Source organism: Astyanax mexicanus, chromosome 17 (genome assembly GCF_023375975.1).
Source record: "Astyanax mexicanus isolate ESR-SI-001 chromosome 17, AstMex3_surface, whole genome shotgun sequence".
Classification (NCBI taxonomy): Eukaryota; Metazoa; Chordata; class Actinopteri; order Characiformes; family Acestrorhamphidae; genus Astyanax; species Astyanax mexicanus.
Genome location: NC_064424.1, coordinates 39605629 through 39623106, shown reverse-complemented (window position 1 = coordinate 39623106; position 17478 = coordinate 39605629). Strand labels below are relative to the sequence as shown.

Genomic DNA, 17478 nt, shown 5'->3' with positions numbered 1-17478 from the left:
CTTTCAACATTTTGGCCAGAGGAAATTTGCCATTAGCTCTGTATGTATGTGTGTGTTTGTGTGTGTGTGTGTGTGAGAGAGAGACAGAGAGTATAATACATAATTTAATAATAAATAAATTAAATAAATAATAAAAAAATAGTAAAAACAAAGAAAGTAATCTACCTTCTGAACTTAAAAGTAGCTGTGTTGTATTGCTAAATAAAAAAACAGAAATTCATCATCAGGGTCTGTGAACTTTGTAACACGATTAATAAAAAAAAATACTTTTCAGATTAATTAGCCCAATTTTATTTATATTTTTTTATCAGGGATGTTTGTTGTAACAGATCAGTGCTTAAACTGAAACTATGTTCACATCTATCCAGATATTTTTTTAATTTGGGTTTTCCCTTTCTACTGTTTTAAAAATACTGCCTGTCCAAAAAAAAAATCACACACTCTAATATTTGGCTGGAGCACCTTTAGTTTTGATTACAGCACACATTTACTATAAATGTCATAACATATATACTGTATTTACATAATCTGTTACTGACTGATACAGGACTAATACGCTGCTGTCACTGCATTCAAGCTGAGCACAAAGGGCAGAACACTATAGGCTACCATAGCCTGGCAGTTTCAGTGTGTGCTGATGTACGCCAAAGACTGTAGGATTTATACTGTACATATCGATATCAGAATTATTGACAGTCATATTGACTGAAATTAAGAAATATATTAACATTCAGCAGTAATACTTCTTATTTTTTTCCATTAACTGTATCATTGACACCAGTATTCCTCTCTGTTTCTCTTTCTGTCTATCTGTCCTTTAGAGAGGAGGCTCAGCCCATAACTGTGGTCAGCTGAAGGTGGGTCAGGTGATTCTGGAGGTGAACGGGATCTCCCTGAGAGGACGGGAGCATCGAGAGGCAGCTCGCCTCATCGCCGAGGCCTTCAAGACCAAAGAGAAGGACCACGTCGACTTCCTCATCACAGAGTTCAACGTGGCGTTATAGGAGCGCTCAGGGCTACACAGGAGGAGGCCTCTCTCGGTTCTTGGGGAGAAACCAGAGGAGAACTGAAGAGACGGATGAGAACTGAGGCTTCACTAGCATGATGCCAACACCAGTCCCCAGCCTACTGCTCCCTTATTATCGAATAGTGTCCTAAAGCAGCCCTGCTCTCAGTGTAGGACCTGGGACATAAAGAAGATGTTTTGGACACTTTGTGACCTGTCATAGCTGTGACGACTGAGAGGACGCTGTGGACAACCAGTGTTTGAACTGAATCTGGCAGAGTAGTGTAGACTGTAGACTGTTTCACCTTCAACTTCCTACATCTCTGGACTACAGGACAAGCATTGCTATGAGCCAGAAAGACTTCATTCTGCAGAGTGTTTTGATATTCTGTACTGTCCGTATTGCAACATCCAGTCCCATCCAGTCCGTTCTCACGATGGAGTCTATTAGCATCACATTCCCTTTCCTTGACCACTTAGCTTCATTTCAAGTTTTAATTCATTTATTTATTTATTTTATATAAAAGGATATGTATGAATGAACAGTGATGAACAGAGATATATACAGAGAACTATAGACGCTCACAATTAGCACATTTATTTATAAAGTATCTTATCTCCACCTTATTTTCCATTACGTCAAGTGAGAGGAGGCCATCTTTATTTACTTTGCATTAGAACCTCTGGTGCAGTAGCAGATCTGTTCATATAGATTACACCCACACTGACAATACCCATACAAAATCAGTAGCATGATATGTTCAGTATGTAACTGATTGGAAGAAGAGAAGAGTTTTGTGTAAACAACATGGTTATGATCACAAGACACAAAAAGACTTAATAATAAAACAATAACTTACATCCTTCAGCTTCCAATCAAGAGGAGCTGCGTCTGTGGTTGAAGTCGCTAAATTGGCAAACGTTTGTTGGATTAGCATCGTAGTAAATTCTAAAAGGAATCTAGATGACTAGGCGATTAATCTGTGTAACCCTATTAATTTAAAAAACAATACAAACATAAATAATTTTATATTTAATGATTGAAAATTTAACACAAAGGCAGAACATACAAACTCTTACAAAAATGTTCTTGGCTAAATAAGGTGGATACTAGCACACGGTTTGAGAGAACAGGAGGGAAATTCAGCTGCTTGACTCCTCGCCGCAGTTTCCTGAGCGAAGCGTGGAAAGGGTTCTGTCTGTAATTGCCTTTTTTTTATTGCGAGTCAGTCGGCTTAATTTCTTTGTTTGCGCTGGTTTTTAGTCGACTGTGTCATGCGGTAATTACTCTTAAGCTGTGGCAATTAAGCGGTGGGACAGAACACACCGGGGTTTTTTTTGAGGATGGAGCAGTGGAACACAAAATCCTTCCTCCAGATTTAGCTGTAGAGCTGAAGATCCAGAGGAAATGAAGAGGCACTTTATCCAATTATGACAGCAGAATCAGGAACAAGACATGCTAATCAGGGAGAGGAGGAGGAACAGAGAAAAGAGAGAAAGAAGGAGAGAGAGAAAGAAAGAGGCAAATATATGTGTGGAGAAAGAAGAGAGAGAGAGAGAAAGGCAGGGATGTGTGTGGATAAAGAAGAAGAGAGAGAGAGAGAGTGATAGAGAGAGATGTGTAGCTGGTGTAACTAATGAAAAGTTGCCGGGTGCTGAAATCCCCTGTGAGAGATGTGAGGGGAGACAGGGGCCGCAGTGGGGGGCAGGCTAACCACTGATGTGTCACTCATGTTACATAAGAAGAGTGGTGGAGAGAGAGAATGAGAGAGAGAGAGAGCATGAGAGAGAGAGAGAGAGAAAGAGAGAGAAGTGTTGTGTTCTTACGCTCTAAGTTTGGGCGTGCAGGAGACAGTGATGGAGTGATGGTGGCAGGGTGTGTGTGTGAATGGATAATAGAGCGAGAGTATGGTATGTGAGAGAGAGTGTGTGAGAGAGAGAGAGTAAGCATGAGAGAGAATATGTAATAGAGCAAGAGAACATCCTGTACACTGCATGTGTTTGTGTGTGTGTGTGTGTGTGTGTGTGTGAGCTGAGGTATGCATGAGCCTGTCTGAAGAAGAACACACTGTCCTCTTCCAACACTCAGCCCTAATGACTGCACTCACCACACACACACACACACACACACACACACACACAGGCTTACATGGTCTCGTCATATGCTCGGCTATGACACCTGTCTTCAGACTCTCCTCAGCACACATCTCACCACATCTGAACTCACCACCTGGAGTGTGTGTGTGTGTGTGTGTGTGTGTGTGTGGAGTGTACTTGGACTTCCCTCACAGTAAGTAGAAATACAGTGGGGTTTATGAACATGTGTTATGAAATGTAATAATGGCACTGAGGTCATTCTCTTCTGTGTTTTATCACCTGTCAACTCACATATTCATAGAATGCTGAAGAAATTACTAGAATGAGGCTAGCAGCTGAGATTTTAAGCTGTAGAAAAGGCTGCAGGTGTGTTTGAACCCCTTAAACTGCAGGAACCTTGTATTTTTTTTCATATTTGGCCAGAAAAAGAAACCCCTGATATTCTATAAACCTTTCTGTTACTGAAGAGGATAAAATACTCCTAAGTAAACAAATACCAGGAATTATGGATTTATTGGTGTCAGTTTCACAGAATTTAACAACTAATATTCTTCACCACAGGTTTGCCATATTCATTAGATTATAGCGCCACCATGTGGAGTAATGAAGCAGTAAATTTAGTAAGTGAAATTGGGGTGAATGTTGGGGTGAGTGTTTAGAGCAGGGGTTGGCAATGGATGGCCCGTGGGCCTGATGTGGTCCGCAAGCGTGAAACATCTGGCCCGTGAGGTTGCTTGAACTAAAATGAACGATAATGAAAATAACAAAAAATAAAACGCTTCTCTGGCAAACTTAAGTTTACACGCCTCCCCTGTCTCTCTGTCACGCTCGGCGTGACTTTAGTTTCCGCCTGTTCTCGTTCCTCTGCCCAATCTTGGGCTCTTTATCACCTTATGAGGGCGTTTTTTTCCTGGCTGTATCCCAATTCACTAGCCAGGGCAGCATTAGTGTATTAGACGGCAATTCTGACGACACAGGTTCGATCCAGCGTGAGGAGCGGTGTGTTTATTCATTTATTTATTTTTTTATTCTTTCTTCTTGGGTTTACCTGCTTCATTTTCCAAAAACATATATCTAGCCCGTGACCAAAACTAATTGCCTCTAGCCTAACTAACCCCTAGTTTAGAGTGTCTAGGTTTTAGTAGCTCCAAACACTAGAAAGGTGAAAACAACCACGTCTCCTCCAATACATGTAAAATCAGACTCCGCCTCTTTCCCAACTGTTATTGATCCGGCATCTCAGAGTAGCCAGTGTGCTCAGAAGAAAGTGCAGCAACCCAGCTCTGATACATCAGCTAACAGACACCTGTGCTGACCCACATCACCCTGGGAATGGAGCACCATTCTCCCACCCAGAGAGCATGGCCAATAATCATTACCACCCATTGCATCACACTGCAAAACTAAATCACTCCCATTGTACAGTAAAAAACAGCTCTTTGGATGTCTAGCTTCATCAGATTTCTGTTTTCCACGGCTGTCCTGCCTGTTTTCAAAGCAGAGCTGATGTTTCCACCTTGCAGCAGTGTTTCTGTCCAGAGTAGCGCTGTTTTATAATCGCAGTAATGCACTCGAGGTCATGATGTACCGTGAGTTATTGGCATTTATTGGCATTGCTTATCATCAGCACTTGGATTTCAGCCTTGTGTCTATAACCACAGCACACCAGTGCCAATATCTCAGTCCCTCTTGTGTATTATATCATAAATAGTAGTTAAAATGACCAGCAGATTGGATCAGTCAAGCAAGAAGCAGCCAAATGATAGCTGCAGCGTGTGAGCCCAGACACTCCTCAGCTCAGCTCCTGAACAAGAGGGGGACGGGGAGCAAACATTACAGAGAAGTTAAGCTTAAGGTCCTTTTACAGTGACTATGAATTTTTTGGATGTACAAAACTATTCAAGTGGAGGCTGTGAGCCTGGTCTTCTCGACCAACATCAGTGTCTGGCCTGAAAAATGCGTTTCTGGTAGAATGGTCGATTCCCTAAATTCCCTAAACATACCCCTAAACCTTGTGGAAAGCCTTTCCAGAAGAGTTAAAGCTGTTGTAGCCGCAAAGGGTGAGCTGATACCAAATCACTCAAGTGCATATGTGTACAACGGCAGATGAGCGAATACTTTCATCAAAATATTGTTTAAAACAACATCATTAAATCAACATGTAGTATATTTACTCTCACATCCCTAGTCAGAGAAGCCCAACATCGTTTTATCTAGGGGTCTAAAAGGTTGCAACCGAAGTATCCACAAAATCATTTGCGTTAAGAATAAGTTAAATATGAGGTCAGTGCCTGGTTGCATAAAACACCTTGAATTAATTTTCCCCTTAAGGTTGTCATCAACAATTCGTTTAAGATTAATGTATCACTGTCCACTGGGGTTCCCCAGGGCTCGATACTGGGACCTCTTCTCCTTTACATCCAGTTTGGGCAGTTTACATTGGGTTCAGGCAGAGAATCTAAGCTCTAGACTGAGGGAATGGCAGTAGGCAGGTTCAGAGGCTACAAACAACACAGATTATTGTTCTGTACAGAAAATACTGGCTGAAGGTCTGCTGACATGAGCTGCCAGTGCTTAAACTCAGCATGTTTTCCTAAATCTGATGATACACTCATGTTAGGAGTTAGTACAGAAAATGTAATCCTTAATGGTCCTTTAAGGTGTTTTATGCAACCGTACTTCAAAGAGTTTAAGGGGTTAAGTTAGGTCACCTAAAGAAATCAGTTCCTACAGCAGCATTTCAAATCTAACATTTGTCACTATTTCACCTGAAACAACGTTACGTAATTGGCCACTCGTGTTCATTTTACTGGGCATTTTCCTTTCATAAATGGTCTGAAATCGGCTGTGCTTTCACTATTGTTATTTCCCCTCTTTGTAATCCCAGCTCTGCACCCATCCACCTGCCTGACAGCATTAGGAGTGATCCATTCTTTTCACTGTCAACACCTCAGTGTCAGCACCGCTGCCGCTGCTGCTTGGCATTCTGCCTATGTGCCAGAATGCTCAGTGGTACTCAGTTTGGAAACGGCTGTGTTTCTTAAGCTTTACCTCAGAGGACAGGAGGAGAGTGGGGTTCTGTACCCTCTATCCGGGCATCTGCATGACACGGGCCTTCAAAAGCACGCCAGCTGTGAAGCTCATGCGAGAAAGCTCTGATTTATATGTCTTTGTACTGTGCGAATGAAACCTAGGATCAAAGAACAAAGAGTGTATGACAGTGCTGACCTACACACACACTCACATAAACACATACACACATATACACACATCTCCATACAGATTCACATTACTGATCACAGTCTAACGCACTTTCCGGATGCTCTCTGTCTCCTTCAAAAGCAATCTGTGCTCACATCCCTCGCTTCTATGCTCTCGCTACTCTAGGCAGGACTTTCACACTGCTTATTTGGAGGCCACTACACTACAATACAGGTTTTTCATCTTTTAAAACACTAGACTCAGCACATCTGCTCCTACCTAGCCCTCCATCAGTTCACAATCAGGTGCTTGGGAGAATGTAGTGCTGAGCAATATGACCTCAAATCAATATCATGATTCATTTGAACATGAACATTTTACCTCAGTGAACGTTAAACAGTGCTGTGAAAAAGTATTTGCCCTGTACAGATTATCTTTTTATTTTTGCTGTTTTTTTTAAACCATACTTTCATTTTTCAAATTAACAAACAGGGTTGCCAGGTGTAGCAAATATATCCAGCCAAAGTGTTTTCGCTAAAACCCTCATTTCAGAAGCCTAAACTCTATAAACCCAAACTCTTTGGTTTTCACAGATGCACTTGAAGCACACACACTCACACAGCTGTAGCCTACTAAATATATTCTGCCTCTATTCAGCTCGTCAACAATTTAACGAGAAAGTAAATTTTTATTTTGAATGGTTTGTAATGAAGACTTTTTGGTAGCTGTGGGAAATTTTTAAAGAATTAAAAGTAGCCATAAAAATGCCCTCGCAGCCTTTAATCTTTTACCAGCAACTATACTTTCCAAGAAGCTCAATTTGGCGAGAAAACTGGGAACCTAGCAACACTGTTATTAAACAAATTTTAACATCAGACAAAGCTAACCTGAGTAAATACAAAAAAAGCTGTTTTTAAATGATAATTTATTTTAAGATGGGATAAATATATATATATACAAACTAGCCCTTTGTGAAATGTAATTGCCCCCAAAACCTTTAAAAAATTACTTTATAAATGCAACCAAGCCTTTGGATTACTACATTTTGTCCCACTCTTTTCAGGCACATTTGAGGGATTTCCAGTTTATCCTTTTTAAGTTACAGCACAACATCTCAATAGGATTTTGACCAAAGGCACTCCAATCTTTTTTCTTTTCTTTTTTTTAAAGGTGCTGAATTCTTTTTCACAGCACATAATCTGCTCGAGCTGCAAACTGATTTTAGTCTAACAGAAACCGATTGAATACCAAGTGTGAATGCATGTGGTAGTACAATCCAGATACTAGTCTCATTGGGTAATCAGGTGTAAACCAGGTTCGGCTATGGTGTGGATCCTGTTGTCAGCGGCTGCAGAATTTAAGTATAAACCAGTCCACCCAACGTTCCCTCAAACCCGGTACAGGCAGTCTGATAACACGCTTCTGCTGCATTACAGCGAGTGCTTTATGATGATGAATTGAGGCAGATGCAAAATTAGCTCTGTTTTTCAGTATAAAACTCACATTATTGTTTTTTTCCCCTAACATTACTTATTAATCCTACTGTATCATTCTCTGCGTTTGTTTGCCTACCTGTCAGTTTGCCTGCCTCCTGTACAGTTTAATGAACAGCATTGTACACAGCCATGTTATTTATACAGAAAGTGTGTTTAATTTTCCAATAAAGAAATACTGCACAAGAAAATGCAGCAGGCTGATGTTTTACCCTCTGTCACAGTGTTGATGCAGTGTAATATCTCAGCAGCACGGCTTCTCTGAAATGCATTTGTGAGAAATGCAGGACACAGTAATGCACACAGAAGGCACTCAGCAGAGTTTCATTTATGTACTGTCAAAATCAGAATGGAAAAATTTCATTATTTGCACACACGGCTAAACAAATAAGTAAAGACGGTTATGTGTTATGATTTTCATTTGCCGCACTAGCTTAAAAACAAGTCTTTAAAATGCATGTACTGTCATGTGTAAAAACTAGGACACCCCATGAAAACCTTTTTCTTTTTTAACATGTTTAAACATATGGACATCTTTGTTTGAACAATATTGAAAGATGTAGGTAATATAACTAAATAGCTGATTACGTACATTTAACCCCTTACAAAGACATAAACCATATATTTTTTTATTGGTAGGTTTATTTTAACAGAGAGAGAGCATTTAATAAAAGCTATAAATTAATTTGTATTTCATTAACTGAAATAAGTGTTTTGTCTACTGGCAATCAACAAGACTTCAGACCCCTACAGACTTTTAATGTGTCCATCAGGCCCACAAATTACTTCTGTTCCATTCAGAAAGTACTTTTTTGTCTCACCTCTTTATTTGTATAAAAGACACCTATCACAGAATCAGTCTATTTCATTCAAACCTCTCAACCACCATGCGCAGGACCAAAGAGCTGTCAAAGGATGTCCAGGACAAGACTGTAGACCTGCATATGGCTGGAATATGCTACAAGACCATCAGTAAAAAACTTGGTAAGAAAGAGATCACTGTTTTTGTGATCATTTGGAAACAGAAGAAATACAAGGTAAGAATCAAGCACCCTAATTTTGGAGCTTCAATAAAGATCTCATGTAAGACAAAATATCTTTAAAATACTGTAGAATCTTGATTGAGATCCTTCTGGCCTCAGTCAAAACACTTTTGTGTTTAGAAACTTTTCCTAAACTTTAAAAAAACGTTTTTATAACTGTTATTTCTGCCTCTGCAGCGCCCTCACAGGTTCAACTGTGCTATAGGCGAGGATGACGTTAATACATACTTTTGTTCGTATAATATGCAAATCAGTCAATCAATGATACCATAAAATACGGTATTTTCTGTAAAATACTAGAGGGAACCCGCAAATGAGTCCCCTATGGACGGGGGTGAATAAAGCAATACGGTTCAGGGTTTCCCCCAGGATTTCCTTGAAGGTGCGGTGGCAGGACCCCCGGTTGGGAACCGATAATTTATATCACGTTAATGATATCACGATATAACACAATTACACATGTTTCCAGTTATTTTCTTTATTTCCAACTGTCACTGAAAAATGCCCACTTAAAACAAAAAGTTGCAAAAAGTAGGTTTCTTTAAAATAAATCCTTATTGTTCTTTTTTCAGATACGGTAAACGTAAAAGTGTGCAACACAAAATGTTAAATTATACATATCAATATCTTTAATCTTTAATTTAATTACAATAAAATGTTTACTGGACCGTGAAAACAAATGCATCACAGAGCTGTTCTAGGGTGCCTCTATTCTAGGGCCCTACATCCTTGCTTTATGACAGCTCCAGAAACAGAAACATAGCGTGATTTTCACTCCACCAGGTGAGTGAGCCTGAGTGGACACCTGCGTAAGTTGAAGCTGTTTAATCACTGTTTAATTCATCTCTCTCTCGCGCGCGCGCATTATGTTTCAGTCTCTCTCTCTCTCTCTCTCTCTCTCTCTCTCTCTCGCATTATGTTTCAGTCTCTCTCTCTCTCTCTCTCTCTCGCATTATGTTTCAGTCTCTCTCTCTCGCTATTTACAGGCGCGCTCTCGCTCTCTCTCTCTCTCTCGCGTTATGTTTCAGTCTCTCTCTCTCGCTGTGTCCTATACTCACACTCTCTCTCGCGCGCGCGCGTTATGTTGGCACTGCATGACTAACTACCGATTTCCACCCCCGAAGTTCAACACATGGCTGACGGAATTATTCCCCCCTAAATTTAGCTCCGGCAAATTTAAGACATTTTGGTTGAAATTTTAAGACAAAATAAGACTTTTCAAGGCCTTATTTGACAAAAATGAAATTTAATACCATTTAAGACTTTTTAAGGACCCGCGGCCACCCTGCTACATGTGCAGGACTGGAACACAGCTGTGCGTTTAGGAATTACGGCTAGAGAAGCCCTCACCTGTAGCCTCCCGAAATAGATGCAACATGCGAAACACGGCTGTGTTGTGTAGGCTACGTCTACAACATATTACCGATATAACCCTTGAACAATGTTCAACAACTTGTTCACAAATATAAAAAAACATCATTTCAGCGCCACATACCTCGGATTCAGTTGTCCAGTTTGACAGCCGGTGTCCTGTCGAGATGATCAAATTCCAGTGTCAGAAACGAGAGAGGGCGGGGCAACGCTGATCAAGCGCGGGAAAAACGCCGGGCTCCGAATTTTCACGAAGGGTGGCGGGGAAGAACGAAGGCGTGGCGGACCGCCGCACTGAAATGAACGTGGCGGAAACCCTGCGGTTAAAACAATAAAAAACAATAAAATACTCCCTCCAGATAGGGACTTGAACCCAGGACCCCCAGTGCTAAGAAATAAACATTATATGAGCAATTTGATTATAGATCACTCACTCTATAATCAAATTTTCATACTTATTAATTACATTACAACACCATGAACCACCATTTACTGGCCATTTATGTGTTCTTGGTAGGTTTACATCTATATGTAGCCAGGTGGTGAATTGAGAATACACCTTTAAAATGTGTGTCTGTAACTTTAAGAAACACAATCAGAAGTGTTGTCACCCTGAGAGAGGAAAGGGAGGAGCTAAGAGCATGGTAGAGAAGGAGGCTCAAGCTGCAGTGAATGGTGGTGCTCCATTTTAGGATTCATCCAGAGCCATCCTAATGAAATAAGAGATAAAAATCAGGAAATACTGAACAATATAAGGTTTAGTTGGCCTATAACAGTAGTAGATGCCTATATTGCCTTTCTAAACATGTATTTTGGATGAATCACAACCAGATGCGGGCAGATGGCATTGTTTCAGTGGGGTAGTGTGCTCCTCGTGTTCAAGCCTTGTATTTTTCTGGGTTACAGAAGCTGTTTGTCCAAGTTCTCTTGATGAAATGCTCAAATCTTGTTGAGTAAAGCTGAGTAAATCGAGGTGAGCTTAAAAACAAATATAAAAAGAGCTCTGTTAATGGTATTAAGGTGGTATTAATGTTATTTATCTATTTTCTGTAATTAGTGCCACTATCAAATACTGTACTGTGTTCTTAGTTAGGGTTTTTACAGTGTATTCATTTTTATTTTTTAAATACAATTTAATCAGAATAAAATACCCGGGAAAAGTTCTTTTGTCATTTGGTGTGCATCCTTTCCCCGGTGACATATATCTACATCCCACCTGTTGTTGCACAGTTTGCTACCCAAATCTCTACAGCCTCCAGCAATAGAGAGTAACCACCACACAACCCCAATAAGCATCATACTGAACTTAAAAATACTTTAATTTTCCCCAAAATTGTCAGTGTGCCTTATAATCCGGTGTGCCTTATATGTGAATTCTACCAGTCAGATTGTAAGGAACAGTAAAGCCACTCTGCTAAAGTACAGCTTTATACAGGAGTTTAGGTTTAGTTCTCCTGTAACGAGACTGGAGCAGCTGCTAATCCTGACTAGCTCTGCTGGAGCAGCATTAGCATTAGCTGCAATCCATGCTAAGCGCTAGCTCTTTCACTGTTTAGAGGTAAGTATATCGGACTAAGCCTGCGCATTTACTGTGTTAAAACAAACTACGAGGGATGAACCGCTAGCTAATATCGCCCTGTCTAATCAAAGCACTCATGGTTCTTCAGTGTAGTGCTGACGGGCGGCATTTACTTGCGCTAACTGCAGCTAGCGCTAGTGATTAGGCACTAATGCTAATGCCGCTGCACCCAGCTTTAGTGGAAATCTGGAAATCTAAGTTTATTGTAAATAAACAGGAGAGAAATCTGTGTTGATTAACATCCAGTTAATCATTTGACTTTGAAAGAAAATGATTTTTGAATGAATTAATCCGGTGCCCTTTATGTATAAAAATAGACCAGAAAATAGATGTTCACTGATAGTGCACTTTATAATCCGATGCACCTTATAGTGTGAAAAATACAGGAAACCTTTTTGGGCGCAGCAGAGCAGTGTTGCAGTTTTGCTGCCAATCAAAGAGTCTGACAAACGTGCCCTTGCTGTAGGGTCTGGTGAAGGGCTTGAGCAGTGATCTTTAACTCCATACCTGGGGATCCGTTTCTCTGCATAATTTCAACTGTGTCCTTGCCCAACACACCTGATCCAGCTCAATAACTAATTATCAGGCTGCTTATAAGCGGAACGAGGCATGCACGAAGCATGATCTGCTGAAATATCTGAGAATATCTGCCCTCAGGACCAGAATAGAACCTGCTTACACAAACTGTTCACAGAATATGATGCGCTACAGTACCGGTCAAAAGTTTGGATACCTTCTTTTCTCATTCACTAATTTTTCTTTTTTTAGAAAGTTCTGCGCTGTATAGGGCTGAACGATTTTGGAAAATAATCTAATTGCAATTTTTTATCTATAAATTGCGATTGCGATTTAAAATGCGATTTTTTTTGTCTTCTCAAGTATTTTTCAACAACAGAAGCAATAAATCAATCTGTTTAATAATAAACAATGTCAGATTTATTTAAAGCACAGATAACAATAAAGCAAAAAAATCTATGCTTTTCCTTTTCATCATTTGTTTTTTTTTATAGAAAAATAAATAGCTTTTCCTTTTCACCATTTTTTTTTAATTAGGAAAAACAATAGATATACAAAATTTAACTTACTGCTCTCCAGCTAGTAACATCATGAAAAATTAAAGTGCAAAAAACATAAAGAGAATCTGCTTTAACCAACTCGTTATTTTCTGTATTTGAAGATGCAGCACTGGTCGTTGGCATTTTAGCCTTGCAAATACCACACGAGGCTTTGTGGTGTTTTTTTAAATGCTGAAAAAGGTTTGTAGTGTTACCTCGCATCGTAGCAACAGTAGCAAGGCACGTTTAGCACAGTACCTGACGTTGAGCAGCATCTTCTTTTTTAAAGCCAAAGTAATTCTACACAACTGATGTGTTCCTTCGAGCCTGAAGCTCCAAGTAAACGAACTCATCAACTGATTCGGACCAGAGAAACGAACTACAGGTGTGAAAACGCCCTAAGTGTCGCCAAATGACAAAAACACAGTACATAAAAACACAGTACATACGTACAAAAAAAAGGTGTACGCCCGAAACAGAAGTGTTGTGGGGGAACGCACTTTCTCACGTTCAAGTCAAATTTAGTTCGTCTGACTGTGAGCGTGAAATATGTCGTACACAATGTTTTTGTGCGTACGCACCTTAAGTACATGAGGCCCCTGATCCAGCTTATCAGTCTTTAAAAAGAAGCCCTTGCTGAGTGAGAGCAGAAAAACACTAAAATGTGCAGGAAAAAAAGGAATCTCTAGTAATGACTGTTTTCTAGAATGATGGTGCTCTATCCAGTACTTTTGGAATGAGCTGCGGAGTTGGGATGGTGGGGTGTGGTGGTGATCATGGAACACCCTGATATTACTAATGCACTTGTTACTGAACCCTGGGTGACTCAAGGGGAGAAGGGGGTAACTTCCCCATTGTTTGTGCCCGCATGTTTTAAAAAAAAAAAGCATCACTAAAGTACCCTCTAGAGCAGGGGTCACCAACCTTTTTGAACCTGAGAGCTACTTCTTGGGTACCAATTGATGCGAAGGGCTACCAGTTTGATACACACTCGTGAAATTACAAATTTTCTCAATTTACCTTTAATTATATGTTATTATTAATAATTAATGACATTCATCTATGTGAAGACACAGATATCAATAGGCAACACTATTATTATAAATCTCTGCAAGTGTTTACATTTTATATTATATTTTAATATAATATTACATATTATATTACATTATATTGTATAATAATATATAAACTATAGGCTATCTCTAAGCTAATATTAATGTAATATAATCTAAAATTACATCAATGCAACTGTGATTTAAAAAAAAAAGAATAGCAACAAAAATGCTATTTTTAGACCAGGCCTGCGGGCTACTCATAAGGTCCTTGCGGGCTACCTGGTGCCCGCGGGCACCATGTTGGTGACCCCTGCTCTAGAGTGTCAATCACATGGAAAAAAAATATCAGAGTGCCATTTATGGTGTCCTTTCTTGTAATAAATTATTATAATGTGCACTCTATATTAAATAAATTTAATAAAGTATCTTAATTAGTCCCCCACTGTGTGACTAATAAAGGATTATTTTATCTTACCTTACCCTGTCTTAAAGGATGCCCAGCAATATGGCGGGCCTGGAGCAAAGAGGGCTGGGGGTTTTGCTCTGGGGTCCAACAGTGGCAACTTAACAAACTTGGGTTTTATTTACGGGTCCCACATTGGCCTCATATATGGATGTCAATAATAGGACCAGAGTTTAACGTGGGCCCCATCTGGGTTGTACGCTGCACATGGGGCCTAGATTATACATGGTGAATGGTAGGTTTTTGCATTCTGGTGGAGCCCCCTGTTGTTTACAAAGTGCCCTTTTTGTTTGTTTGCCTCTGCCCTTTAAACAGCAAATAAGTCTGCCACTGTTGCTAAATGCAATCAAAACCTCTCAGCAATGCTCCAAAATCTGGTAAAAAGCCTGGGCAGTAGAGAAAGTTACTCCAATAACATTAGGATAAACTGTTTTTGAAGAATCTTCATTTAAAAGAAACAATGAATGAGCCCCAATACTTTTGTTCATGTGGTGTATGTGAATACACTTTATTAAAAAAAGAATGTTCTGTAATAACTTGTAAAGTAATTCAAATATGTATTTCCAGCACATTATAAAAGATCATGGAACCTATGAACCATGAACCTATATACTGTGTGTAGTCTATCTGTTTATGAATTACAATTTAAAAATTGTGCTTTAATGTATATGTTTTATGTGTGCTATTATAAATCATGTTCAGCATAGGAAATAGGGGTTATCTTATGATATGCTACTGCCACCTAGTGGAACAAACAGGCTTTGCAAGTCACCGATAAAGAAAATAAGCCTTCTATGCATTCGTATCTATTGCTGAGACTGATGTAAAAATGTACACACACACACAAACACACAGCTGCAATCAAACCCACCAGTCACGCTCCACAATTTAGTAGAGAACGTTCTTGAGTCAGACAGTATGTTATAAACTCTATTTTAGTTATCTTGATTTCACTATTTAATCTATGCTAAAAAGCAGATATCCCAATACTTTTGCCATATAATGTCCCTTCAATGTGTCCAAGTTTTAACCATGTAGGTGGCCAAAATCTTTAAGGAAGTCTTTCTTTTTCCATCCTCTCCATCCAGCCCTAGAGCTTGATGCTACCACCACCACCAGGCATATCAGTTGGTACAGTGTTCATTAGGAGAAATGCTTTATCTTTACCCCAAACATATTTGTGGTCACTGTGGCCAAATAGGTGCAAATATGTATTATTTTATTAATGTCAATTACTATATGTTGCATAAATAAAATGTAGAGTATGTGTACATTTTATTTACAATGGGTTTGGAAAGTGTTCAGACAGCTATACATTTTTCGCTTTTTTGTTTCATTGCAGCCATTTGCTAAAATAAACAAAGTTCATTTTATTTCTTATCAAGGATTCCAGGTCCAACAGAAATATACAGAACAAAAATCAGCTTAAACTAGCCTAAAATATATATGTCTTTCAAGCAAATTGCAAAACAACTATGTGTGTAGAACTTAAGGACTTATTATTTTGTTATATTTTGTTTATAACATTATTGTTTATATTTATTATCAGTATTGCTATTCATCTTAAAATTATTAATAATTTTGCAACATTAGTGTTTAATTAGTCTTTCTATAACAGTTTTATATCCCAGTCAAGAACTTTTTATAATAACATAATTAGCAAAAAAAAAACAAAAAAAAGAACTGACTTTTACTCTTTTCTGTTCTTTCCCCTCCTGAACACTCGTCTATCTTCTTTAACATTTTTTATCATCTTGTGATTTCTGGTTACATTGTGATTATTCTCTCTCTCTCCCTATCTTTCTCTCACTCACTCTCCTTTTCACACTGTTCTCCCTTATGTCATTATGTTCTCCTGGTTGTAATTGTTGTATCGATTTTAGTGTCAATTTGTACACATTCGCCCTCCGTGTTGATGTAACATTCAAGGCAACACCCACTTTTTTTTTTGGCGGCCGCGGTCATTTTTAAAAGTAGTCAACAAAAACAAAAAAAAAACACCCTGAAGTTTCACCTACGACTGGATTTTCAGACAAAAAAAAACAAGAAATGTAGAAATTTTGCACATTTATTTAAAAAAAATGTTTTAATCACACTGTCATAAGTATTCAGACCCTTTGCTCAGTATTGAGTTAAAGCACCCTTTCGAGCAGGACAGCCATGAGTCTTCTTGGGAATGATGCACCAAGTTTTTCACACCTGGATTTGGGGATCTTCTGCCATTCTTTCTTAAAGATCCTCTCCAGTTCCATCAGGTTAAATGGTGAACGTTGGTGGACAGCCATTTTCAGGTCTTTCCAGAGATGGGCCACAGAGAATGGTCACAGAGGTGTTCCAAAGCCACTCCTTTGTTATTTTAGCTGTGTGCTTAGGGTCAATGTCTTGTTGGAAGGTTTTCTTCCAGGATATCTCTGTACTCTGGTCACATTCATCTTTCCTTCAATTACAACCAGTCGTCCTGTCCCTGCAGCAGAAAAAACACCCCTATAGCATGATGCTGCCTCCACCATGTTTTATTGTTGGGATAGTATTTGGGCAGGTGATGAGCAGTGCCTGGATTCTCAACACATACTGCTTAGAATTAACACCAAAAAGTTCAATCTTCGTCTCATCAGACCAGAGAATCTTATTTCTCATAGTTTGGGAGTCCTTCCTGTGTTTTGCAAGCTTTCATATGTCTTGAATTGAGCAGAGGCTTCCGTCAGGCCAATCTGCCATAAAGACCTGACTGGTGGAGAGCTGCAGTTATAGTTGAGTTTGTGGAACTTTTTCCCAACTGCATCTCTGGAGCTCAGCCACAGTGATGTTTGTGTTCCTCTTTACCTTCGCCAAGCCTCTTCTCCAACGATCTATCTATCTATCTATCTATCTATCTATCTATCTATCTATCTATCTATCTATCTATCTATCTATCTATCTATCTATCTATCTATCTATCTATCTATCTATCTATCTATCTATCTATCTATCTATCTATCTATCTATCTATCTATCTATCTATCTATCTATCTAGTATTATGAACAGTCACGTTCAGCCCGCCCTTTTTAAAAACTAGCCAATTAGAAGTCTGCTCACGGCGTCACGTTTACTATTATGGATAAGCCCCGCCCACAA

General features: G+C 39.2%; 1 protein-coding gene across 2 annotated transcripts in view; it reads left to right on the top strand.

Annotated features, from left to right (window-relative positions):
* whrna (whirlin a) overlaps window positions 1-3513 on the top strand; it is a 274824-nt gene extending 271311 nt beyond the window's left edge. For both annotated transcript variants that reach the window (XM_022676495.2, XM_022676494.2), the window contains exon 12: window positions 822-3513. In XM_022676495.2, the coding sequence (XP_022532216.2) occupies window positions 822-1004 (183 nt within the window). In that variant the 3' untranslated portion in view covers window positions 1005-3513. The remainder of the gene's footprint in view (window positions 1-821) is intronic.
* Window positions 3514-17478: the final 13965 nt, after the last annotated feature.